Below are 27,177 nucleotides of genomic sequence, written 5' to 3'. Positions count from 1 at the left end.
GAGCAGCAGACAAGCAAAGTCCCTGCCTGCCTTTTCTCCGACAGCGGGATTTGGCCCGAACAGAGAAAGTGTAGGACGCACACCAGAGCCCGGTTTAACCACTAGGAGGCTGGAAAACACGGTCTAGAGCACAGAAGCTGCAGTTTAAGCACTCCCTCTGGAGACGACAGACACGGTGAGCTCCGTGGGCGCAGGGACCACATTCTATCTCAATCACCTTGGTGTGCCCAGCACCGAACACGGGGCCTGGCAACAGTCTGTTTGTTTACAGTATGCATGTAAAAGTGGATAGATGGGGAGTGGCTGAAACCTTCAAGTCGTGATGCTCATGTTTACAGAGCGTTAGTATCGTGTCTGTGAACTGTCAAGACCAGGGAGCTGACTGGGATGGAGAGTCCGCCCTGCGTATGAGGCTCATGGAGCCCATGGGTCAGTTACAGTGGGCTGCCTTCAGCCTGGGGCCAACTCCAAACAGGCTGGGACATGAGCCCCTGCCCCAGCATTAGAACTTCTGTGCAGTGGAGTTGATGACATTGTGGAGAGTGAACCTCGGACTCCAGTGCAGAAAGGCTTCGTGAGAGGACCAAGACACAGAGTAATTCCGGGCAAAGCGTAGCAAGGCTCGGGCTCACGGGTGATGAGGTCTTGGGGAGACAGCAGTCAGTTCCTCCAAAGCTGGAGACGCCCCGTGTCTCCCAGGGAGAGCGCTGGGCCTCTGCTCACCCCACACCCAGGCAGCCCTCCCCAGCCGTCATCTGCAAGGAGCCCCAGCTTCCTCCAGAGGGCGTGGTCTGCGCCTTCGCCTTCCTGCTACTGCAGGCAGAAAGGCTGGGTCCAACCCTCCATCCCCATCCCACTGGGGGCCTGGCAACCACAGCTCCCCTGGACACCCGGCCAGCCAAGCTGCACACTGGCCGTGTACAGTGGTAGCTGGCTGCCCCACTTCAAGAACAAGTGGCAGTGCCCAGGGAAGCTTGAGGCTATGAAGAAACGTAAGTCGTTTGAAACCACATACGGGTCAAATAAAGCCCCTAGGGATGAGTGAAAAGACTGAGCTGCCTAACATCTCCACTCAGTGCAGGTGGCAACCGAGGAGACGCACCCACACTTACTTCCCCAAAAAGGCCTGCACCCACTTTGAATAGCAAAGAGCCTTTGTTGGTTCCTGCTAGGACCCAGGAAATAGTTTTCTTGCTGATGAGCAGAGCCCGGGGAGGACGGAGCTCGTCCCTGGTCCCTGGTCCCTGGTCCCTGGTCCCTGGCGGGGCTTGCAGGCGCAACGGGCGCATGCGCACGGGGAGGGGGCGCCCGGGCGGAAGCCCTCCAGGCTGGGGTTTCTGGGCCCGGCTCGAGCTTCTGCCTGTCGACCTGCGGGATCTGCAGCCGGGCCTTGTCCTCACAGGCAGCGCGGTGCCCTCCTCCTCCCTGGCCCTCCCGCAGATGCGCCCCACCGGCCCAGGCCCCGCTGGCCCCGGACTCACCCACGAAGAAGACGAGGACGAAGCTGGCCAGCGTCAGGGAGGAGCCGCTGCTGACCATGTTGACGAGGAAGCGGAAGAACGGGTAGAGCAGCAGCGAGGCCCAGAACAGCCAGTTGATGAGCGTCCAGGGCCGCCGCGGGGGCACCACGGGCGTCCCGGGGAAGGTGCCCGTGCGGGAGTACTCCTCCTGGAGGGCGTCCTGCGGGCAGAGGGCCGCCTGACCTCCCGCCCCCGGGCCCCCCACCCCTTCCCCGGCGCCTCGGCCCTCCCCGCGATGAGGTCGGGCGGCCCGCTGGGCCGGAACCTCCTGAACCCGGTAAACGGCCAAGGGGGGGGGGGTGGTCTCCCAGCTCGACTCAAATACCCTAACATCCTCCCGGGGCCGACAGCGCGCTCGCCGAGCAAAGAGCACCTGCGGCCCTGCTTGGCTGGCTCACCCCGTCGTGGCCCAGTTCTCCAGGGAGCTGAGTTTTCCGGAAAACAAGCGTCCATACACCCAAACCTTATACCTTAAGTACTTAATTTTCCCTTTAACAACTTGAGCTAGAGATGTCTAAAATACTTGTCTTACTTGTCTTCTTTCCCAAGCAGGATGTACTAAATGATACGACTTTCTGACCACTCAAGGTCATGATTAAAATGAGTCCTCAAACGGCCTCTTTGGAAGGAGAGCCCCTGGCCCTTCCTGGGCACTTCAGGGGCTCTGCCCTGCGGCCCCTTCCCGGCTGCCCCTCCAGCCTGGCGGGTCTCAGGGAAATCACACGATCAAGCAATTGTAGGACAAGGTACCATGTGCGGGGTGCTCCCAGCCTCAAGAGGTGAGGGAGACACAGCCAGTCGGCCAAACAGAGGACTTCCCAGGAAGTGACAGTGACGTGTGGATGCCCAGAGAGATGGCACCTAACCTGCCAAGGCCTCCCATTCAGCCTCCTGGCCAGAACTTGGGTGATTTTGCTCATCCCAGGCCTGATAACTAGGTAACTGGGGTGCGGTGGACTGGATATTTGCACCTGCCTCTCTGAATTCCTACACTGAAATCTTAACCCCCGAAGATGGTGGTATTAGGAGGAGGTGCCTTTGGGGGGTAATTAGGTCATGAGGGTGGAGCCCCCATGAATGGGATTACTGCCCTTATAAAAGGGACCCCCAGGGAGCTCTCTCAGCCCTCCCACCATGAGGACAGAGCAACATGGCAGGCTGGGACCAGAATCTGACTGACCATGCAGGCACCCTCGTCTCTGATTCCTGATCATACAACCTCCAGAAATGTCAGAAGTAAGTTTCTGTGGTTTATAAGCCACCATGCCTGTGGGTGGCACTTTGTTACAGAAGCCTGACTGGACTAAAACAGGAGGCGATACTTTTGTGCCTTAAAAAAAAACACCAGCTTCATTGGGGTGTCATTTACATACCATAAAATTCACCCATTTAAAAAATGGGCAAGTTTTCTTGAATTCTTTTCCTTAATAGCCTTGATAGTGCTTTTCTATGGTAATGTTACAATGGGGAACTGAGGATGCTTTTTCTGTCTCGTTTCCAGTGAGATATTTGCTAAGCCAAGATTTTTTATCTGTAACCTCTAACAAGAGGAAAAAGTACTCTCTTTTCTAGGAGTCAGCAGGATTCTGAACTTTGTATTCACTCCAGAGTTTTCTTTTTCTCTGGTTTGATTAGAAAACTAAACCTCACCCAAGACCCCCACTGCTCCCCAGTGACGTGGTGGCCACTGTGACTCTTGCCAGCCTCGCGGCCTCCATCCCTGTGACTTTGTGACTTTGCCGGGTGGGACACAGACGCCTGGCTCAGGGCCAGACATCAGCTCCAGCGGCAGAATGTGTATGGCCTCTCTGGGCTGTGTTATTTCTTTTGTAATAAAGTCCGCCTGGCAGGGAGGGGACTTTGTTAATGATGCCTCCATTTTTTGGTCTCCACGTGTTATCATCCTGTGGCATGTTATACATTGGAACTGGGAACTGTATTTCCTAGAAAGAAACATCACCCCAAAAGTCTACAGGAGGAGAACCTGTTGACAGAGGACAAGTGCCCTGAGTCCACACTGTGTGCAGCTGCCACCAATGCACTGGGCAGGAGGGCACGGAGGCCGGGCGACCCACGTGCAGCTGGACCGACCGGGCTTTCCCAGTGTTCAGCTCAGCACAATAAAATTTCTCTTATGACCCTGGGTAGAAAGGGAAGAAAAGGAGAGGAAAAAGAAAGGGGGGACAGGGACTTCCCTGGTGGCGCAGTGCTTAAGAAGCCGCCTGCCAGTGCAGGGGACACGGGTTCGAGCCCTGGTCCCGGAAGATCCCACATGCCACGGAGCAACTAAGCCCGTGCACCACAACTACTGAGTCTGCGCTCTAGAGCCCGCGAGCGACAACTACTGAGCCCACGTGCCGCAACTACTGAAGCCCGCGCCCCTAGAGCCCGTGCTCTGCAACAAGAGAAGCCACCACAATGAGAAGCCCGCGCACCGCAACGAAGAGTAGTCCCCGCTCGCCGCAACTAGAGAAAGCCCGCGCACAGCAACGAAGACCCAATGCAGCCAAAATATAAATAAATAAATAATAAGTTTAAAAAAAAAAAAAAAGAAAGGGGGGACAGAGAGAAAGGGCTGGCGCCTCTTTGTGTCAACAAATCCAGGCAGGGGGAGCCTTCTGGGAACAGCCCTCCCAGGCATCAGCCAGGGCTCAGGCCTGGGAGTATGTTGTTTGAAGAGGACCGTGCCTTGGGGCCAAGCCCACCACTCTTCCAAGGAGCGTAAGTGTTACACTTTTCCCTCAGTGTAAGCGGAAATCCCACCACCAGCTTGAAAACCTAATTCCAATTCCTGAAGGAGTCAAACGCGGCCCAGGTGCACCCCTGTGGGCCTCCGTCCTGCTTACGCTGGTGATGTTTTAGAGACCAGACAGGCAACCACACTGTGGAACCAGAGCCATCATTGCCAAAGAGAGCACCCACACCCCGCAAGAATATTTTGCCTTCAGACCAGCGGCGGGAAAATGGACAAAGGGCTCTTGGGGCCATAACTTCCTCTTTTGTCCACTACACCCATGAAATAGTCTTCCATTCTTTCTGTGAAGGCCCCTTTAAAAACATTTTGTGACGTTTTTTTCCCCCTGTTGCCAAGTAGCGTGTCGGCTCTGGGGTCATTAACATCCAGGGCGTGAGGTCTCGCCCAGTGGCAAAGGCTCACGCTCCACCATCAACTCCCGGAGGTCCCAAAGCACCACAGCTGCCGCTTGAAAAGGACCCCTAGATGGTGCAGAGCCCACCCCGCAGCACCGACCTTCTCCTGGTAGAGCTTGTGCAGCCAGGCCGCGCACCTGTCCTCATCTTCTGGGACTTCTCCTAAAGGGATCCGCCTGCCAAGCAGAGAGCAGCTAGCAAGGAGGAGGCCCATGCCGGGTGCCCCGAACACAGGTTCAAACTAACAATGCTTGCCATCCTTCGGCTTCTATTTAGGTAGTAGCCTAGATAATGTGGAAGTGAGAGGGTAATTCAGTTGATTGAAAAGAGGGGAAATCCACATCCATATGGGGGGGAAATACAGGCCCAAATGCAGTCACGGCCCACGAGGGAATGGCTCAGAGCCTGATTCAATGACTCAGACAGAGACCTGTCAAGGAGGACACCTGCCTCTCTGTGCTCCCTAGCTTGGAATATAACACATACGTGAGATGCTGCTGAAATGTTCCCCATTTGCTTCGAGGCCTCTTTGTAAATTACAGATGCTCTTATCTGTGTCTGTTTCTATGGAGTAGACACGTCCTCCAAGAAAGGGGGTCAGTAAAATGAACTCTCACACTCGGTCTCAAAAATGGCTGTGAAATACTGTCTTTCATTTGTCGGACCTGAGCTCTTTGATGAGAATGAGTTGGTGAGAGAGAGTCACGAAGTGTCTGGGAAGACAAGAGGCTTCACCTAATTATTTACATCAGTGCACGAGTCTCTATTAATATACACAAGACTGTGAACACATTCCATTTAGTACAGACTGCAGACAAGACATTATTAATACATTCATACATTCCCCTGGAAGAAGGTCTGCGGGTCATTTGTGATTTATCTATTTTGGGATGGGCGCCCTATTTTCTGGAAAGGAAACGAAGCCAGCTTACCTAACGTATAAATCTGCGTGGTATTTCTTTCCATTTAGGACTCCCAGCAGTGTTGGATTTTCATTATTTCTGAAATTGAGTGTACAGTCATATACAGCTGAAACTATAAAAAAATAAAACAAATACAAAGCAGTATATAGCGTGTGAACCCAATTTCATTTTGTAGATATACATATTGGAAAGACAATAATTGAGTTGCTAGCTGATTATCTTGGAATGAAGGGACTACTAATTTCTTTTTCATGCTTTTCTATATTGTCCAAATGTTCTACGTTGAGTACATACCACATTCTGTCATCAGAAAAGCACACAGTTTAGTAACAGAAAACAGTTACTACTGAGGTCAGATCAATGTAAAGCAATACTGCAATGGCCCATCTAGATGATGTACTATAACAGATATCAATATTTAAACAAATATCAATAGCAAGGTACATCAATCTGAAGAATACTATCTAAGGAGGTTTCTGAGTTATGGCAGCATAACCATTCTATGTGCATTTTTCCCCTAGAAAAATAAGATAGCTATAAAACTAGAACAAGATACTGGAAACTTCCTAAGGGACTGAAACATGGTTTAGTCAGTTGACACGTAGCTGAGAAACAAACAAGAATGTGTGATTTTTAACCGGTCTACCAGCTGGTGAGTTAACCTGTCAGCATATTGAAAGTTATGTCAACATTCGCTGCTGCAGCCCCAGGGCCTGGCCCAGGCTCCATGAATGCTTCTTGGATGGCAGGATGGCAAGATGGCAGGATGGGAGGATGGCAGGAGGACAGGATGTGTGAAGGAACAGTGAGGAAAGAGCAGGGTAGAAATACACAGTGGAAACAGATGGCCCTTCCTGCAGAGTCAGTCAGGCAGGACTGGCCAGTGGAACGAACAGGAGTTTTGCGGTCAGTCTGGGTGCGAACCCCAGGGCCACCTTTTCCCAGAGGCGGGATCTTCTCTTGAACAGCCCACTCAGCCTCCCTGATCCTCGTTCTCCCGGGGAATGGGACTCAGGATGCTGAGTGTCAGCCCTTCCCAAAGGCCCCAGCGCATCATTTGTGCTCAGCAGACTTCACCGAGAGCTCTGCGTACCTGCAATTACTACCAATCGAGTGAGTGGGGTGATGGGCGGGTAGAAAGTCACTTGTCTGGCTGGGAACGTGAAGAACCAAGGTTCAAAACCACTGTCCATTTGCTTCTACCTGCCGCCTGCCCACCACGTGGGGTCCACAGGGGGTGCTCTGGCAGCTAGAGCACGTCTCAGCCAAAGGGAGAGGGTCCCTCCCCCGCTGACCTGCAGGAGTGCCGGCAGGTAGCTTCCCACCCCTCCTCCCAAGCGACTGAGACCACTCCCCTGGTCCTCCCCGGCGGGGAGAGGTGTCCCCCTCCCTAGGAAGAGTAAGGCTGGTGGAGAATAGTTTAGTACATCGTCCAGCCATTTTAAGCATAGAATTACGTAGAGTGAAAGGCCTCAGGCTGCATGGGGTCTGGCTGTAGAGCCCCAGGGTGTGAGAGCTCTTGTCCGTCAATGGGTTTCACATCTCCTTTCTTCAGCCTGCCCTTACACAGGAGCCTGATGCTTCCAGCAGAGGTGGTGTTACTTCGATTAATCAAGGATGGGGCTTCCCCAGAGAACAGCCTAAATTTGCACAGTTCCCTCCTTTTCCAGAGAAGAAGCCCCAAGGTCTTGAAGTGATAGAACTGGGCCTGGCACTAGATCCATCTGCCTGCAAAGCCCAGCAGAAGGATGGCTACGCCCCTGCCAGCCCCGCCAGCCAGGTAGCCTGGGTGTGACCCCAGCCTGCTGTGTAATAGTAGAGTCACTTGGGATAAGTTCCTCACCCTTCAGGCCTAACTTCCTCATCTGTAAATTGGAAGTAAAAACACTGTTTCCTTCACTGCATCTGGCGGGCACGTGCTGCGGCCGCGCTCTGTGTGAGGTGCTTGTGCTGCCTGGCGTGTTAGAATTGCCCGGCTATCATCACCATCATCATCATCACCATCATCATCGTCACTATTCGCGGGGGTGGGGCAGCCTGCAGAGCTGGGCAGCCTTTGCCCCTTCGGCCTGTAGGCAAAGCTCAGGCAGGGGGAAGAATCTGCGGGAGGGACCCAGAACCGCCTGGAGCAGTCAGGGACCCTCAGGGTCCCCACGTGTTAAAGTCAGACTCAGTGCTGCCTTCGCTCCATCTACAGGAGCCGGGTGGCCGGTCTGCGCGATCACAAAGCTCCTGGTGGAGCCGCCGCCCCAAGGCGTGCGGACGGCACCGGAAACGCCACACGGTCCACACCCACGTCCACCGACCCCAATCCCCGGTGCAGGCCGGGGAGGAGCTGGGGGCCTCGGCCTCACGGGGCAGAGAGGACCGGGGGCCGGGGGCGCGGAGACCGCGTTGGGCCCCCGCCGGCTCTCCCCGCAGAATGCTCGGCCTCGGCGGGCGCAGAGCCGGCGCCGGGGACGCGGGGAGGTCCCCCAGCTCCGCCCTCTCGCCTCCTGGGAGACAGGGACAGGGCAGTGGGGCTTCCGGCACCCGCAGGGCAGGAAAGGGTAAAGCACGTGTTTCCAAACTAAAGGGACAAGAATTCAACAGGAGACAGAGACTGGAGCAAGCTGGTCTTGTTGCTACTTGCTTCTTGTCCTTACCTACAGTAATTTAGGGCTCCGGACTCAAGGCCAGCCGGACAGACGGCAAGGTCACAGAGATCATCGTCTGGAGGCAGCTGGTGCCAAAGACGGGCAAGAAATGCCAAATAAAGCAAAACCGCAACAAAAACCTGGGCTGACCGGGCGTGGGCCCCAGGCACGCCGCACCGCCCGCCGCCTGCAGTACCGGCGCCGAGCAGCAGAGGGCAGTGTTGGCCTAGCGTGCGTGTGCGCACTTGTGCAGGCAGTGGCCGCTCCTCCACCGCTGGGTGCCGGGACCCAGGCTAAGCAGGGGTGATGTCCCAGCCTCCGTCCCTGGCTCCCCTCCGTCGGGGGTGTGGGGGGGAGGCATGCGAAGGAAGCTACTCCTGTGGGTGCCAGGGTCCCCTTCCCTCACTGCATGGGGCCCCGCAGGGTCGTCCTTACCTACATTTCTCAAACTCCTCACGGTGATGGCGAAGCCCTTGGTGCGAGGCAGCAGGTGGTGCTTGAGGCTGGGCAGCCCCTTGGCCTGGGCCACCTGCATGCTTATCTGGTGCTTCTTCTCCGTGAACCGCGTGCCCTCGCAGTGAATCAGGAACTGGAAGGGACAAGGTGGCCGTCACACACGTCCCCGAGGCCACTTACACGCCCCATGGTCACTCAGACAGCTCTGAGGTCACACACACAGCCCCGAGGTCACACACACAGTCCTGAGGTCACTCAGACAGCTCCGAGGTCACACACACAGTCCTGAGGTCACTCAGACAGCTCCGAGGTCACACACACAGCCCCGAGGTCACACACACAGTCCTGAGGTCACTCAGACAGCTCTGAGGTCACACACACAGCTCCGAGGTCACACACACAGTCCTGAGGTCACACACACAGCCCCGAGGTCACTCAGACAGCTCCGAGGTCACACACACAGCCCAGGGGTCACACGAGGTCCCGGGGTCCCGCGCACCATCCCCCGTCAAACGCCGCACACGGTCCCACGGGAGCGTCAGGAAGTGGCCCGAGCAGGGATGGCCTGGCAGCTGTGCCTGCCCTCCCCGCAGGCAGGACCTCCAGCCCCCGGTCTACTGTGTTCAGGGTCTGTGAGCTTCAGAGAGAGGGTCTACATTTGAGGAGGCTCAGGAAGCAGAGGGGTGAGCGAGCGTGTGAGTGTGACCGGGGCCCCCCGAGTGTGAGTGTGGCGGGGCGCCCCGCGGGCCGGGCGCACGTACGAAGTACTTCTCGGGGTAGTCCCGCAGGTGCAGCAGGCTCTCAGAGACGGTCTTGCGGTCCTGCTCCCACTTGCGCGTGCAGAAGACCATCTCCGTGAAGTACCACATCCAGCCGATTATGGGGACGTAGGCCAGCTCCTTCTTGGCCAGGACCTTGGAGCCCTGAAACAGAGGGGGCCCGGGGCGTCCATGAAAGGGGCGTGGGGTCCTCCCCGACGGCCGCCGGAGGTCTCTCTAGGAGGAGTGAACGCGCACTCCAGGCACGGGGACGGTTCCCGAGCATGCGGAGGCAGGGAGCCTCCGACACCGGTCAGTTGGAGGTCAAGGTCGTGCGAACCCTGCCCCACAGGGCAGGCAGCAAGGGGGCCTGGCTCTCCGAGGGGAGGGCAGGCAGCGGGAGCAGTCGGGAACCTCTGGGGGCCATGGGGTGCTGCATTGTCCTCCGCCAGCTCACACAGGTAGGGGCCCACCCCGGAGTGCTCGCTAAGCCCACCACGCAGACCTCACCCGGGCCGCAGCAACCCTGCTGGCTCTGCGGGTGGGCGGACCCTACGCTCCTTACAGACCAGGAAACGTGGCCCGGCGGGTTCTCTGGGTTCGACAGCTAGGAAACGGTGGAGCCGAGGGGTGAACCGGAATCAGCAGAGGCGCTGGGGGAGCTCCACCCGTCTGCTGGCCGGCGCAGCCCCAAGGCTGCAGGTGCTGCAGGCCCCTGACGGGCGGGGGACAAGCAGGGGTCCAGTGGGGTGGAGGGAGCAGGGGAGACACAAGAACAGCTCCTGATCTAGTGGATTGGGTTCTATATGTTTCGCCCCTAATTTTGGAATTGGCCAAGATGCTCCTAGAAATAGCCGTCATCCATCAGTGGCACAGATGATGGAGGCGGTGATGTAGACGAGTGGCGGCCTCAGCTGTGCTCCTGGTGACAACTGTCTGGTCACGCCCCTGAACCCACGAGGCCCGGAAGCAAGAGCCATACTTCAGCATTGCCCTGTCTCTTTTCCCTGTCACTCCCACAAAACTACAAAGCTCAGCAGAGGGGCAACAGGCCATATCCCCCAACCCCCCCACGCTGGCCAGAGAAAGGTGTAAACAGCCACTTGTCCCCTTGACCTTAAAAAAACCACAAGCATCTTCCCCACTGGGAGAAGGAAAAGCACAGATACCTTTCAGGAGTAGCCTCTCCACGTTTTGGCGGGTTTTGGTTTTGTTTTTCCCACACACAAATTTCCAACATGCAAATTCCCTCAAAAAGAACCAAGCCTGGGGAATTCCCTGCTGGTCCATTAGTTAGGACACCGAGCTTCCACTGCAGGGGACACGGGTTCGATCCCCGGTCGGGGAACCAAGATCCCACATGCCGTGCAGCATGGCCAAAAAAACCCAACAAACAAACAAAAAACCGCAAACAAAAAACAAAACAAAAAAGAAAAGAAAGAAAAGAACCAAAGCCATAAAATCTGAGGACCTGTCCCAGAGGGCCCAGAGGCAAGTCCCCAAAGATCAGAGTACTCGCCAAGTGAGGGGTGAGGGCCCACGTGTGCCAGGCACAGCTACACTTTCTACACATCACCACTCCCCCACAGGAGCCATCTAAAGGCCATCCACTGAGTCCACGGGTGGGTTTCAGGCTGTGGGAGGCCTCCTGGCCCTCTCCTCAGCCGTCCCCTCCTGTCAGCAGGGATGTTTTCATGGTCCCTGCTCCCTGCCCTTCAGTCACCTCCCTGATCACAGCCTTGAGGATGAAAACAAAACAAAAAATCTTCACCAAAGAACTAAACTTACTTTCTCGGCAGGTTAGGATTATTTTAAAAATTACCTACTCCTGAACTCTTTCCAAAAATAATTTGTGGCAATTTGAAGGAGCTATGAATGGTGATCTATTGTATAGCCAAGAGAAGGATCATATACTCCAAAGTAGCAGCTGTTGGGTCTGGAAGGTGAACGGTCCAATGCAGTCAATCACGGCTGTCTGCTGGGGAAAAGTACTCTCAGGGGTATTTCCTATTAACGGATGCATCCCACAAGACCCAAGTGGGTCTTAGTGGTTGGCCCCTGATGACCTGCTGCTAAAAGGAAATGGCGACTCTGACACTGATGTGGGATGTACATGTAAACCAAAAGACGTGACCGCAACAGTCTGTATGTCATCCCCGTCGTGCTGTGTTACAGCACTGAAAACCATCTAAATGTCCCACAGTGGAAGAGCTCTATGAATTACCACAACATTGTAAATTAACTATACTTCAATTTTTAAAAATTAAATTAAAAAAAGAGTTCTATGAATTATGTCATATACGATATCATACAAACGTAGCCGGTGGGCCGAATCTGCTCTGCCACCTGTTTTTATAAATAAAGTTTTACTGAGACACAGCTGCTCTCTTTTACATGCACGTTGCCTGCTGCTAGTAGGCTGCTAGTAGCATGGCTGCGTCCGTGCTCCAACAGTCAAGTTGAAAAGTCGTGACAGAGGCTATATGGCCCATGAAGCCCAAAATATTCACTATTTGGACAATTACACACAAACTTTGTCAACCCCTTGATTTACAGCCACTAAAATTTGTTTTCTATGAATATTTAATGGCTGGGGAAATGCTTTATATTAAGACTAAATTTGTTTTTTTAATCTGTAATCAAAGCTGAGTTTATAGTATGACTATGACTATATGAAAAATGGTAAAACAGAGAAAAATAACAGTAGCTATAGCTGGATGGTGAGATTAGAAGTGCTTCTTTAATTTTGTTAGATTTTCCTGTTTTTTTGTTTTTTTTTTTTTTTACCTGAATGGGGTATCTTAAGTGGAACTTTGAGAACAGGTAAGACTTCAATAACAAACAGGCTAGGGCACCCACACTTTAACTCTGAACTTTTCAGAAAACTATTTTGCTAGCGTCCCTCTAACAATGCCCTTTTTAAGAAGTGGTTGACATCAGCACATTTTCAATCATTTGCTTCTGGAACATGAGGCTCTGAGTCAAAAACAGCCTATTTGTTTTTAATGAGGAAAAGGAACAGAGGAGCCATTTCTGTTTTTATGTTGAATTATTCCATCTTTCAACCTTAAAATTCTGGATGTTATGATTAGGCCTAGGCCTTGATGTTGATTATGTTTACATGGTGAGCCTCAACTTTCCTGTCTGTATTATTATCAGCAAAGTAATACTTAGCTGAAAGTGTTGCTGTAAAGATCTAGGAACACATGGAAACGTAAACCAAAGCTCCTAGCTGAGAACAGGACACACAGGTGTTTAATAATGTGTAGCTATTATTATTACCACAAAGTAGCCACGCAGCTGAATGTCCCTTTTAATTCAACCCATTTCCTAAGCCAGCTTTACAATGTAGTAATAACAATAGTTACACGTAGTAAAGCACTCCCTGATAGGCACTGGGCTAGGAGATTTACAGGAGTTAACTCATTTATGACCAAAAACTAGAAACGTACTATTCAAATATGCATACAGTCCTCCAGGAAACTTAATATGCCAACAATGCCATGACTCCCCCAGGTCAAGCAAAGGTCTCTGTGTGTGGATGGTAGTGCCTTTAAGAGAGAACGTACAAGAAAATATACCAGTTTCATTGATTCTAGATTAATTTTGAAGGTAGATCTGAGAGGATTTACTGATGAGTTAGATTTATCAATAGAGCCATCTAGGCACAAGCATATCTAAAAAACAAAAAATGTTCCCAGGCAGCACAGAGCAATCCACAACTACAAGGGCTGAAATGTACCCCTGGCCACTTTCGAGATGCTGTAGGGAGTCACCGTCATCCTATCACATCCTATGGTGAAAAGTTTATGAAACTTTCTAGCCTGTGTGTGTGTGTGAGACAGAGAGAGAGAGAGAGATGAGAACTGTCTTACCACAGCTGCCCAATGAATCTAGTTAAGCAGCCCATAACCATTTTGAGGACCACCCAGTTGCTCAGGGAAGCAGCCACCCCCACGAGTCCGAAATTCAGCACCTCCAGCCAACTGGTCGACCCCTGGGCAGAGACCACAAGGTGCTACAAAAACCTGTTCTAAGGATGCAGTAAGATCTGGTGCATTCCAACCTGAGATTATGTGGCTCTCGCCTCACTTCTCTCAGCTCTACAGCCTCTGTGGTTAAAAAATGAGCAGAGGGGCTTCCCTGGTGGTGCAGAGGTTAAGAATCTGCCTGCCAATGCAAGGGACATGGGTTTGAGCCCTGATCAGGGAAGATCCCACATGTTGCGGAGCAACTAAGCCCGTGCGCCACAACTACTGAGCCCGAGCTCTAGAGCCTGGGAGCCACAACTACTGAGCCCGTGTGCCACAACTACTGAAGCCCGCGTGCCTAGAGCCCGTGCTCCACAACAAGAGAAGCCACTGCAATGAGACACCCACACACCGCAATGAAGAGTAGCCCTCGCTCACCGCAACTAGAGAAAACATGCACACAGCAACAGACACAACACAGCCAAAAATAAATAAATAAAATACATAAATTTATTTTAAAAAAAAGAAAAAAAATGAGCAGAGTCAGAACTTCCTAGTTCAGGTTTTTCTCCAACACGGCCACATGCCAATTGATAAGATGAAAATGTTAAGTGTTGATGCTGGGTTTGTAGGATAGTTGGGAACAGCAGGGCATCCTCTGCAGTCACCTTTCCATAATGTCCCCTCCTCCTCCAACCACTCTGCAGGGACCAGCAGAGAACACGAGTAAGGACTGAGACTAGCCAGCAAGATGGCACCTGGTCAAGGGGTTGTTTGCATAAATATCTCTTCCTGGCTTCCCTCCTGAAGGTCCACCATCATGGTTACCAGTTGGGTTCACCCAAGGTCACTTATTTCCACTAAATAAATAAAATACCTGAATGGGGTATCTTAAGTGGAACTTTGAAAACAGGTAAGACTTCAATAATAAACAGGCTAGGGCATCCAGACTTTAACACTCTGAACTTTTTCTTGACTGTGAGCTAAAAGCACAGCCGCAAATGTTTAAGATTAGTGGAGACCAGCCAAGCTGTGTAGGCCCGTCACCATAGAGGACCAGCAAGTCAACCAACAGCTCAGCCACTATCATGAGGTGTGATATGTGAACTTGAACCTCAAAGCCACTCTGGTCGTGCAGCAGGTATTTGCCAAAAACCTCCTTGGTGCTGGGAACACAAAGATGGCTAGGATTGTTCATGGCCTTCAGGTGTTCAAAGTATAGTGTGAAGAGAGAAACAGAAATCTAGCAATTGGACTTTGCTGGTGGCGCAGTGGTTAAGAATCTGCCTGCCAATGCAGGGGTCACGGGTTCGATCCCTGGTGCAGGAAGATCCCACATGCTGTGGAGCAACTAAGCCCGTGTGCCACAACTACTGAGCCTGCACTCTAGAGCCCAGGAGCCACAACTACTGAGCCCGCGTGCCACAACTGCTGAAGCCCATGCACCTAGAGTCCACGCTCCCCAACAAGAGAGGCCACTGCAATGAGAAGCCTGCACACCGCAACGAAGAGTAGCCCCTGCTCGCCGCAACTAGGGAGAAGCCCACACGCAGCAATGAAGACCCAACGCAGCCAAAAATAAATAAATAAATTAATTAATTAATTTAGAAAAAGAAAAAGAAATCTAGCAATTTCAGTGTTATTTCTGCCACTAAATTCTGCAAATAAGTTGTTGGACAGACATGCTCCCCAGCAAAAGAAATGGGTGCAGGAAAAGATGAGAATAGAATATGTCTCTGAGATATAAGTCCCTGGCCATAGTAAAACACAGAGGAAAAGACTGGAGCTCAAAATAATAAACCGGAGGGGTGTGTGTGTGTGTGTGTGTGTGTGTGTGTGAGAGAGAGAGAGAGAGAGAGAGAGAGAGAGAAAAGGTGAGAGACTCAATCTGTGCCAACTAGGGTACCACATGTGACCTAACTCACTTACACTGCATTTCTTTCTCTTGCTTTCTCCCTTCTCTGAGGCTAAGGAGGAAAATGCTGGGGACCTTACACTACCAGAAAAATCTCAAGAGAGTCCCAAAGCAAAATGAACACTGTCCCACAATTAGTCACAGCCACAGGGGAAAGGCATAAAACAAACATGGAGCAAAAGCAGTCTGAGAATTCATCTGCTGGAAATAAATAAACAAACATGTCAAAGTCTGGAAATAAATAAACATGTCAAAGTCCAGCAAAATGCTTGCAGCTCTTTGGATCTCGATAACGTCTCCCCCTGACGCCAGCTTACAGGCCTCCAAGCCCCAAACTGCTCTTGGTTTGACCAGAGTGCAGACGTGGAGTGAAAAAGAAGGGCATCTGGGGGCAAACTAGGCAGTTCTTAGGTTCAGAGTAAGTCACAGCTGACTGTAGTCTGCGGGATCAGGGCTCCAGAGGAATTCCCGGCAGGATGCTCTGCCCCGCTCCCTGGGCACGGGTCTCGCGGTGCTGCCTGGCCAGCCCGATCCGTCCTGGGTGGACCTGGGCCGGGGCAGACAGGGAGACAGAGCCTTCCAGGGAGGGGGCAGAAGATCATGGAGTTGCTTCCTTGTGCTCAGTACCTAGAGCCAGTGGGTGTTTGAGGAACAGTCAACGGAAGCTCGGGAACACGGGGGAACGGGGGGCCCTGGGCAGGTGGCAGACGGGTGTGACAGAGGCAGCAGCGGACGGGGCGATGGGTGCAGAGTCGGCTCCCAGAGCAAATGTCACAGGCCTCTGCCAAGTTGCAGGAAGAGGAGGGAGGACACCAGCAGCGTCACTGCCGTACGCCAGCCTGGATTTACCGCCGGTCAGTGTGATCCGACTTCGGCGTGTTAAAGACAAGCCAGGGCTTCCCTGGTGGCGCAGTGGTTGAGAATCTGCCTGCCAATGCAGGGGACACGGGTTCGAGCCCTGGTCTGGGAAGATCCCACATGCCGCGGAGCAGCTGGGCCCGTGAGCCACAACTGCTGAGCCTGCGCGTCTGGAGCCTGTGCTCCGCAACAAGAGAGGCCGCGACAGTGAGAGGCCCGCGCACCGCGATGAAGAGTGGCCCCCACTTGCCGCAACTAGAGAAAGCCCTCGCACAGAGACGAAGAACCCAACACAGCCATAAAATAAAAATAATTTAAAAAAAAAAAAAAAAGACAAGCCAGAGGATCTCGTACAATAAAAAAGAAGACTTGGCGTGTCTAACTCAGGGCTACACTTTTAAAAATAAAGTGCACGCTACCACTTCCAGGAATACACTTGGTTATGAACTCAAAATGCATCTGTGCTTCCAGAGACTCCTTTCCGTGGCCAACGCCTCTCCCAGCTCCAGGGGTTGTAAGGGCTTTCACCTCATCTCCATTCTCTCGGGGTTCTTACCTGTGTCGTGCCGGAGCCTGCCTGGCCCAAGTGGTGAACACACAGAGGCAAACGGTGGCCCCCCTGCTTCCTCCCCGAGCTGGTGGTGCCTGGAAGCAATGCCGACAGGGCTGCGGATTAACCGTTAACCGACTGACCAGGTGGGAGTGGGAGGTGGAGAAGTCTTCTACAGACCCACCTGAGGATGCCGGAATCCAGCTTAACGGGGCTGACAAAACCATGGCTGCAGGTGTAGCCACTGGTAGGGAAAACAACACTTCTCCACAACTAGAAGCTTCTAGTCTCTCTGTAGCCAAAGAGAGAGCCTGACAAGCGCCTATGAAGAAGCCGGGATGAAGGCAAACAAATACCATGATACCTTGCAGTTCATAAAAGTGATGGGGGATTTCAGCCGCACGGGATCCGGTGCCAGAACAGCTGGCCAAATCGCATTTTGAGAACATTCCATCTCTCTTCCATCCTCCACACTTTATCCTACTTTTCATGAGAAAACACTGAATGAAGGGAAACGAATTAGGGTCGAAGGAGCTAATAATTATGGCACGCCTACTTTGTGCTAGGCAATTGATGAGGTATTTTACTTACATTCATGAAACCCTTAAACAGCACGAAATGGGAAAGGTTAACTGAGCTTCAGAAGAGTCAGATAACCTCCCCAAGGTCCCAGAGCTGGTAAATGCAGGAGCCAGGGTACAAGTCACATGTGTGGCTCTCAAAACCACTGGGGAGTTTTGCCTACACATCTGTCCCTCCCCTGCCACCCTCAGAGGGAAACAGAAATATCTGTTCTGGAGACCTGAGCACACATTCATCTTTCAGGGCATCCACTTTATTGCTTAGTTTTACACGTTTGAAAATAAAACACAGGAAGCCTACAATTTGGGAGAATGTGATCATCGACGGGAGGTTTACAGGAAATAACATTCGTGCAGCCTTTGTAAACAAATCTGCCTCGACATCCCTTTCAGAAATATGTAGTTAGAAAACCGGTCCTTTTATAATCAAACTTTAAGAAATGTTGGTTTTTAGATATGTGTGATCTTGCACAGAAAGAACCACATTTCCTGTTCATAACCAGAAGCATCCTGGCAAAATGAAACCGGAACATTGACAGGTTTGGGTTCAGCTCTTGATTTTCTTGGGTTTTATGACATCTTCTTTCTGATTTGGGTCAATAAGTCCAAAATCACCCCACAGTGACCTCGAGCTGGCAGCCAGCGAACGAGGCAGTGGGAGGGCTGAAATGTACGCTTGGCAAATGGAGAAGAACTGGTCAGCAGAGCCCAGGACCACGGCAGCTGGCCCCATCCTTGCTGGGTGGCCACATCACTCATGATCTCCCTCCAGGCACCCCCATCCCTTGCCTCATAATTCTCCCTTTACCTACTGCACCTCTTATCCCCTCCTAAAATCACCCCCGTTCTTCAAGGCCTCAGCCCTGTGTCAACACCTTCTGGGAAATTTCTCCATCGCTGGGTGCAGCAGTCAGTGTGCTAATAGCACCAAAACATTATTTTCCAGTTGTTGAAATACCAAAGTCCTTCCCCACAGGTTGGTAAACAGAGCGGCCCCAAACACCAAAACTCACCCCCCATATTCTATCTTTACCACGGTGGCCCCAGCTCCTACCCGGGACCTCTGGGCCCTCCCTAGCAAACAAAGGACCCCCAGGAAGCTGCTGTATGGCTGAGTGGTCTGTGGACACACACAGGGTGCCCCCAATGGACACGTTCCCCACCTCCCATTATTGTTCAAGCCCTGTGTTGTGTGACTGGCTTATATGCCCCTTCGTGGCCTCTCTTTCTATGTTATAAAGTCACTGAGAGCGACGACTGGACATTTCAGCCCGTCCTTGTATCTCCACAGCACCCAGAGCAGTGTCTTCTACAGAAAATACACCCAACACGCTTGCTGGATAAATATTATGAAGATGCATCAACTGCCCTCGTCATCATCTGAGGCCTCGTGTCTAGAAGGCACAAGGGAGCTTTGTGAGTGCCCGCTGCTTAGGAATCAGAATTCTATTCTCCTCCTTCTGCACCTCGATGTACGCAGACATGCGACAGGAATTCAATCTATTTTCAGGCAGAGCTGTGATGGATCCCCTAAATAACGTTAACTAAATGGAAACGTGAGGTCTGAGGCTGAATGTCACGCTGTGGGGTGGCAGGCAGCCTCCGCGCTGGCCCCAGCGATCCTCTCCTCTTGGTACCTCCCTGCTTCCTGCAGTATGGGGTGGGCCCCTCAACTCATCTCCAACAAATGGAGTACAGCAGAAGTTTCAGGTACAGTGAGGCTGTGGCTTCTGCTTCAGGTGCTTTCTCCCACTCACTCTTGCATTGCTCCCCGTGGGGATCAGCTGACACCTGAGCAGAGGCCCAGGCGTGAGAATCAGGCTGGCAACAAACAGGGGTGAGCCTGGAGGCAGAGCACTGCACAGCGAGCCTTCAGATGAGACCACCATCCAGCCTCGGAGGGACCCCTGCCAGGACCCCCGCGGAGCTTAGCTTTGATCTCAGACCACACAAATGGAGCCACTGTGTTTGGGGCTTGTCACCTGCCGTAGATAACTAACACATAGGGCTTCTTTAAAGACCCAAAGAGAACATCCCAGTTGGCCTCCGGGGTAACTGCCAAGACACACGTACCCAGCAGATAAAAATGGACAAGAACAGCTGCTGTTACGGAGTGCTTACCAGGCCCTGACACTGCTCAAAGACCCAACAAACGTGATCTTAGGTAACCTTTCGGGGCCACTGTGAAGGAGGACATGCGCATTTTACTGGGGCAGAGAGAAAAGTAAACAGACTCGAAGCTTCGGAAGCCGTGACCCTTTGCATTGCATGCCTTGGCCTGTCCACTGGTCACACTCGCCCCAAGGAGGAATGAGTCAGTGAATCCCTTAAAGACCATAACCAGAGCCTTTGGTGCCTGGCCCATGCCAGGCAAGGCCAGCTCCGAGGGAACCAGAGCCTGGGGGACAGGCCACCAGAATGACCACACAGGGTAAAAGCTTATAAAAGACTAAAAGCCCTCCCCCTTTTTTCTTTTTAAAAGAATCCCATCACTTTCTCCGCAAATCCAATTTCACATTTAATAACCCTCCTCTCAAGGATTTCTGCAAATTTCACTGGCTTCAATTTCAACTCATTTCCTCTTGGGTTGTTACATGTTAAGATGAAAAATGCCTCGTCAGGAACCTTCTTTATAACTCTTCCTCTCTAAAAAGCAAACTCCTCAGACTCCAGAAGGATCTCAACGTCATGTGTTACTTAAAAAAAAGAGATGGGGGCTTCCCTGGTGGCACAGTGGTTAAGAATCCGCCTGCCAATGCAGGGGACACGGGTTCGAGCCCTGGTCCGGGAAGATCCCACATGCCGCGGAGCAACTAAGCCCGTGTGCCACAACTGTTGAGCCTGTGCTCCAGAGCCCGTGAGCCACAACTACTGAGCCCACGTGCCACAACTACTGAAGCCCGCGCGCCTAGAGCCTGTGCTCCGCAACAAGAGAAGCCACTGCAATGAGAAGCCTGTGCACCGCAACAAAGAGTAGCCCCCGCTCGCCGCAACTAGAGAAAGCCCGCGTGCAGTAACTAAGACTCAACGCAGCCACAAATAATAAATAAATAAGTAATAAATAAATAAATAAATAAATAAATAAAAGAAATGAATCAGGTGATTTTTTTTGAAGGTCAATTAAGACAAAAGTACTGCTAAACAATTCATATAACAAGATGCTGCTTGGTTCCTTTCAAGGGTAGTAGGAATGGATGGGCTGCTTTAGGAAGGGGTCAGGCAGCTCCCCTGGCCTCACGCCCTCCAGGTATGCAAGAAGTCAAACTAGTTGGAGAAAAACAGGATTTTGTATTTATTCTGAATTCTGCAGGTCAAACGCTCTCGCCTAGGCATTCAGCTTTCTCACGTCCATGAGGATGAACATTCAGAGGTGAATTCTGCCGTCAGCCCGGGAGGGAGCAGAGCATAGAGATTAAGAATACAAGCTGGACAAGTTCAAATGCAAATCTGCGTAACGGCTGTGTGACCCCGAGCAGGGTATTTAATCGCAGCTTTTAAAAAAGGGCAGGTGTCAGTTCCTGACTCCCAAATGTTTCTGTAAGGATTAAATACATTAATCGTACGTCAAATGCCCAGTGCATCATAACTGCTGGATAAACATGATCCTTACCCATAAGCAGATGTTCGTCTTGATTCTGAGCAAGAAGGAAAAGCAGTTGGTTAAGAACATTTCAACAAGTCTGTTAATGCTGCTGCAAATTCTGAACGACCGAGAGCGAAAAGACAAGTTACAGGGTTGAAGGAGAGAGATGTGTGAGATGGGAAATGCACGTCCGACTTACCCCTAAGACCCCGAAGCGCTCGGCCAGGCTCCAACCGCAGAGAAAGTCGATCTCAAACTTGTGGTTCAGAACAACGATGGCGTTTTCCTTCCCGTACTTGGGGTAGGCCTGGGGGTCCGTGTGGATGACACACTCCGTGCCCGACCACCATTCCAGCAACATCACCAGCTCTGGAACAAACCACCACAACAGACGGACCTTTATTTCACGCACCCTCTGTGACCAGGGGTCTGGTCTGCTGGGCCAGGTGGCAGCAAGGCTCTGCCGCCCTGGCTGGAACGGAAAGCAACTTTGAGGGGTCAGGTTCTGGATCGTTTCAGCCCAGACCCCAGTTCTTGAAAGGGTTTCAAAGCAGAAGGAAAAAAAGATCGAGAAAACTCCACCAGTCTCCAGGGGAGGAGAGGAAGCTTCGAGAAGGCAAATGACTTGCATTCCTTGATTAAGTACCTTGGGGAAAAAATAAATCAGAAAGCCTGAATCCATCAAGAATCCACGCCCTTGTGTTTTCAGAGCCCTGAAAGGCAGCGTGAGGTGATGTACAGAATTCTTAACGTCCTGGGAAGTGACTAATTGGGATACTTATAAACGCCATCAAAGAACACTAAATACCCAATTTTTCTCTCCCATTTACGACACTGGAGTGCACCAGGAATAATGGAGCACGGCGGTGAAACACCAGCACCTGAAGGGCAAGGATAAATTAGGTCCATTACCTTGCGGGCCTCAACGCAACTATTAAAACACTCTTGCAGGAGCTTGTGAAATAGGAAAGTCCTTTTTTGGGCAACAGTGACCAACCTGCCTTTATTCTTCAGTGATACCTCTAATCTAGGTCACCAATACCCAACCCAGTGGCCTCAGGACAAACCTTTATGGTAGAAATTGTCCAGAAAAACAGCCGAACCTTGGTGATTAGAACTACAGCTTTGAAATGGAATTTTAGAGCTAAGCCTGTTCAGCAGATGGGTGGGCAGGTGGGTGAGCCCTCTGCAAAGGACGCACCCCTTTTTATCACCACTTAGAGGGGTGCACGTTAGGCAGAGGACTCACTCGTCACCCGCCCCTACACACACGCACACAGCCCAGCAGGTGTGGTCTCGACTCCAGCCAAGTCTCATGTGTGAAAGGCTTGAGCCCTTGGAAACCTCTCTCCTTGAGGCTGGAGACTGGTGCTTAGGTACTGGAGCCGGAACTCTCTAGAAGGCACTACAGTCTAGTTTCTAAGCATGAGCACTGTGGGGCTTTGGACAGATGAACCGCATGGCACCGCAGCCTCCTAATCTTTGGAGGGGCGGCCTCACTGGCTTTTGTGAGAAGCAATGGGCATGACACGTAACAGGCACTCTGTGCAAAGTACATGCCAAGCTCCCAACAAACCCGGGCTTCAGCATCTACCAGTGTCATCAGAACCAAACCAAAACACACCCCTTACTTGACACTGAAGAGTCTGCCTATTCTTAGGAGTTGAGAAAACGCTGAGCCCCCAGGCAGCTGTCCCACAGGCAGCGACACTGGTGGGACCTGGAGGTGGCCGTCAGGGAGGGGAGGGGCGCAGGGCAGCCTGGCCGGCGGGACAGTTCCCGCCGTGTAGAAAGACGCTTCTACTGCTGCACTGATTTGTTCCGAGAGATGGGTGAGCAGGACCCACCTATCCCATTACTGGTCACGGAGCCCGGAGAAGCCCTAAGCAGAGCCGCGTGGAAGCAGCGAGATCAAGCTGAACTGTTGTTCCCTGTGACTCATCGTGCAAACACCTCCTGAATGCCTCTCTGTGCCCCGCTGCTCCCTGCCCAGGGCAGGCCGGGCCCCCCTTCCACTTTCCCCAGCGCCCTTCGTGGCACTTATCACAGCTTGTGACACAGTGACATATGACACCCCGGCCCCTACAGACCACAGGCCCCGCCAGGCACACACCACCTTGCTTGGTTCACCCTGACCCCAGCCATCACTCCAGAACCCAGCACCGTGCCAGCACATCTATGCTTCCCACAAACACTGTTGGTGACCTGATGTGTGCAAGCAGGATGCGAGGGGCTGGCGGTGTAGTAGCAGACCCACAGCTGCTCCCGGGCTCCTACCCTCCCGGAGCCTGCAGCCCAGAGGGAAGACAGTCGCGCCCTCAACAGGTGGTATGACCAGGAGAGCAGAGGCTCTTCACAGGCTGGATGGCTGCCGAATACCATGCTCGTGGATTTGGGGCCAGACCCAGTCAGGCTCCAGTCCTGCGGATGCCACGCAATGGTTGTAAGGCTTCTGGTCTGTTTCTCAATGTCCGCTAAATCTCAGCATCCTTGTCTGTGAATGAAGATAGGAAAAGCTTCTAGAGATGCTGTGGGTATCAGATCATGTAGTCAAGGCACCTATCATGATGTTGCACATAGTAGGGGATCAGTAAGCTTCTTACTACTATTATACACACGGTAATTCTGTAGCAGGCCTGGCTCTGTGACCAGGGGAGGGGAGAGAGAGAGAGAGAGAGAGAGAGAGAGAGAGAGAGAGAGAGAGAGAGACAGTGTTACAGCAACTTCAGCGCCAGAGTAAGCAGTTATGATTTATGATTTCACAGTAAAGGCAATGAGAAGTCACTGGAGCATTTTTAAAGAGGCCACAGCAGCACCTGATTTGCATTTTGAAATGATCACTCTGGCTGAAGTGGGAACAGATCAGAGGCAGGAGGCCTGTCAGGGGGTGACTGCAGCAGCCCAGTGACAGGTGACCGCAGCGGGACCGGGTGGTGACAGTGCGGAGAGGCCTGATTCCTCCCTCATCTCAACAGGCTGTTAGCTACACAACTGAACACTGAATCTCACTGGGTAAAAGAGTTTTCTTTCCTTTCCTCCCCCTTTTTTTTTTGACCAAGGGTTTCTTTTTTTTTTTTAATTCACAAGAAGTATTTACATTTATAGTCACAATGTAAAACAGTTCAATTAATCCAGAAGTATTTAGAGGAAAACGTGTAATTCCCCTTGACGGCCCTGCAGCGTGCCCATCAGAATCCTCTTTCTTGTGTGTTTCCAGTTAAGGGACCACAAGGGACACTCCTGGGAGGTTTGACGGGTTTTGCAGGTCACACGCATCGCGGCTGACGTGCTGATTCACCTCCTTGGTGTGAAGCAGAAGCGAGACCTGCAACCGCCCCTCCAACTCCAGCCCCTCCAGCCCCTCTGACTCCTGGGCCTGGCTGTGTCTGCTCCTGGGAGGGTTCGGCTGCTGCAGGACCCCAGGTCACCCACGTCACCCACATCATCCACGCCAGGTGCAGTAAGAACCCACAGAGGTTTCCGTCTGTCCTCACAGGGCTGCAGATATTGCTTGGGGGTCCTGACCTCTTGATCATCCATCCATTTACATCCATCACCCCTTCCTGACAACTCTCCCTGGGACTTCAAGCTCCAGCAGCAGCTGCAGAGACAAGAGCCCTGCAGGGCTAAGGACTGCTCCCTTTATAGGTGTGTGCATCTGCCAGCAGCTCTGCGCCTCTGGGTGAGCTCTGAGGGCCACGTCCTCTGCCCATCCCCCACCCTCCCCCAATCCCAGCTCCCTTCTCCAGGGTTAACCATCAGGAACAGCGTGGACAGTGGCCTTCTAGTCCTGTTCTTAGGAGTTTACACACACACACACACACACATGCACACACACGCACACACACATGTTTTCCCCCCATGAATGGGTCCATACTTCATCGATATTTGAAAGCATATACATATAGCTATTTTCTCCAAACGGTGTATTTTGGGCTCTTTCCATGTTCATACAGATACACAGAAGTATCAGCAAATATTTACCGGGCTCTGGCCATGGGCTGGGCACTGTTCCAAGGCCACACGGTATTGCATTAAATCCTCACACTAACCCTGTGAGAGGCACGATGATTGTCCCCATTTTAAAGATGAAGAAATAGAGGCACAGGGATATCTCTCATTCTACGAAACTGCCATTTTCTAGGTCAAAAATAGCCAGAATGGCAATTTCATGAGGGGTAACTAGCAGCGTGGCAGTTCCTGCTACAGTTATACTATGATTTATTCAGCCATTCTGCCATCGATTAGCATTTTTTCCCCTTGTTTTTTATTGTTACAAATACTGTGGTAAACATCCTTGAAAATGCATGTTTAAAAAAAAATTGTGAAAGTATTTCTCCACTATAAGTATACCAAAAAGTAGAATTATGGATTGAAGAGTATGCATATTTTAAAATTTTATGTATATTTCTAAATTGTCTTCCAAAAAGCTCTAAATGGAAATGTCAGTATTTGTTCAAAGCAGAAGCTTGAGCAGAGGCAGGGATACAGGAGGGAAAGGGAGGGGCTGCCGCACACAGACGTGGAATCCTAGTTCAAGAGGGAGGACCTCTGGGCCCCAGGGTCGCATTGCCTCCTCACGGAAAGCAAGCAGCTCCTCCAGCCTCCCTGCCCTCCCCTCCCCACCCCTCCCTCCCCTCCCCCTCCTCCCTCCCCTCCCCCCCTCCCCCACCCCTCCTGTTCCCTCCCCTCCCCTCTCCTCCCCGAGGCCCTGATAGGAGCCGGCACCTCATATCAGGCACCTCATATCATCACGGTCCTCCCGCCCACCGCGATCTCAACCTGTCCTGTCCGTTAATTCCTGGGCCTCGTAGGAGGGAGGACACACCCTGGTCACCCCATTCTCTCCAGAGGTGTGGGCTGAGCCAGCAGGGCCCCAATGGCTGTCAAACCCTCGTTACAGCCGAGATCTGCGGCCAAGGTTTCTTCCATATAACGCAGCAATTTTGAAGCCTCTTGTCCCATTTAAAGATGTTCAGTTTGTTAGATTTTGCAGTCTTTATTTTTGCTACTCCCCGAGGGCAGGGTGGCCGGAGGCGCTGGCAGGAGCCCAGCGCAGGCGTCTTCCTGCAGCTCAGCCGCCTCTGGACCCTGCGATCTGGGGCCACGCCTGGCTCTGGCCAGTTACTGCCGCGGGTTTGGCGAACTCCACTTGGAGACAGGCGGGGCCAGTGAGGTAATGGTCCCGGAGGGGTGTGGAGCACAGGAAGTCACTGTAAAGTCCCAATCTGCTGCCTCCAATTTCAGGGGCTGATGGAAGGAGCAGACCCAGGGGGCTGTAAGGGCACACGGTCTGAAGGACAGATGTTTTTGTTCTATTTGCTATTGTGCTGCGCAGCTCGATTACAGACAGGAAAAAAGAGGTAGATGGACAAAAGGGAAAGAGGGGGAGATGGGAGAGGCACCTGGTTCATATTTGTAAAGAAGGAGGAAATGGTAACAACTAACATTCGCTGAGTCAGCTCACACATCATTGTCCCCATTTCACAGCTGACGGCATGGAAACACTGAGGCCAGGGAGCCGGTCCAGCTCCCACCGCTAGGAGGTGGGAGTGCTGGGCCCTAAACCCAGACAGGGGGATTTAGAGGGTCCATGAGGACACCAAAAGCCATGATTATATGGCGGAGGGGAGAGAAAGAGCATTTAGGGAGGGAAGAGATCAGAGGATGCTCAGAGTACAAGGCCCACACCTTTGACCTCGGGCAGCCCTTCTCTGTGAGAGGGAGACGCCCAAATCAAAGGCTGCTGTGAAGGTTAAACATGCTAAAGTGATTAAAGCATTTAACGCTTGCCCACCCTAGAACCAGTGCTTTTCTTCTCCTGAATACTGTGACCACCAAGGGTAATACAGCAATAAGGACAAAAGAAATAATCAAGGGACAGAGAGGACAGCCAGGAAAGAACGAGCAGCACTCGGGTGAGTGCCAACTTCTGGGCGGCCCTGCTGTCACCCCCAGACCTCCCTGGCCTCAGCTCTGATGTCTCTCCTTTCATTGCAGTCCAGATGCTGAGCAGCTGTGAGACCCGGCTCCTTCTGCGCTGGATCCCAGGGGTCGACATGCGCCCTGGAAACCCAACGATCCTCCAGACCCACAGCCGAATCCTTCTGCAGCCCACGTGGGTGGAGGGGTGAGGGCTCCCTCCTTCTCCACCAAACCTCTCCCTCAGCTTCCTGCTCGCACCTGCCATGAATGACATTTCTCCTCTCTCCAGCCCTTTCTGGAAGAAGTGACAAGAATTCTAATAACACAAGGAGGCAAAGTTCCTGCAGAAAA

At 52.2% G+C, this 27,177-nt stretch overlaps 1 protein-coding gene across 4 annotated transcripts in view; it reads right to left on the bottom strand.

The window, feature by feature from the left end:
* The window catches only part of AGPAT4 (1-acylglycerol-3-phosphate O-acyltransferase 4), a 120,017-nt gene that overhangs the window by 10,176 nt on the left and 82,664 nt on the right, over window positions 1-27,177 (bottom strand). For all 4 annotated transcript variants that reach the window (XR_011074911.1, XM_068550724.1, XM_068550723.1 and 1 more), the window contains exons 3-8: window positions 21,101-21,270; window positions 9,447-9,608; window positions 8,665-8,818; window positions 5,603-5,705; window positions 4,771-4,846; window positions 1,482-1,680 (exon numbers count right to left, since the gene is read on the bottom strand). Coding sequence is in view for 3 of the 4 variants with exons in the window: in XM_068550724.1 (XP_068406825.1) it covers window positions 1,482-1,680; window positions 4,771-4,846; window positions 5,603-5,705; window positions 8,665-8,818; window positions 9,447-9,608; window positions 21,101-21,270 (864 nt within the window). In the remaining variant the exon portion in view is untranslated. The remainder of the gene's footprint in view (window positions 1-1,481; window positions 1,681-4,770; window positions 4,847-5,602; window positions 5,706-8,664; window positions 8,819-9,446; window positions 9,609-21,100; window positions 21,271-27,177) is intronic.

Source organism: Eschrichtius robustus, chromosome 9 (assembly GCF_028021215.1).
Source record: "Eschrichtius robustus isolate mEscRob2 chromosome 9, mEscRob2.pri, whole genome shotgun sequence".
NCBI lineage: Eukaryota > Metazoa > Chordata > Mammalia > Artiodactyla > Eschrichtiidae > Eschrichtius > Eschrichtius robustus.
This window is presented reverse-complemented; position numbering and strand designations above follow the sequence as displayed.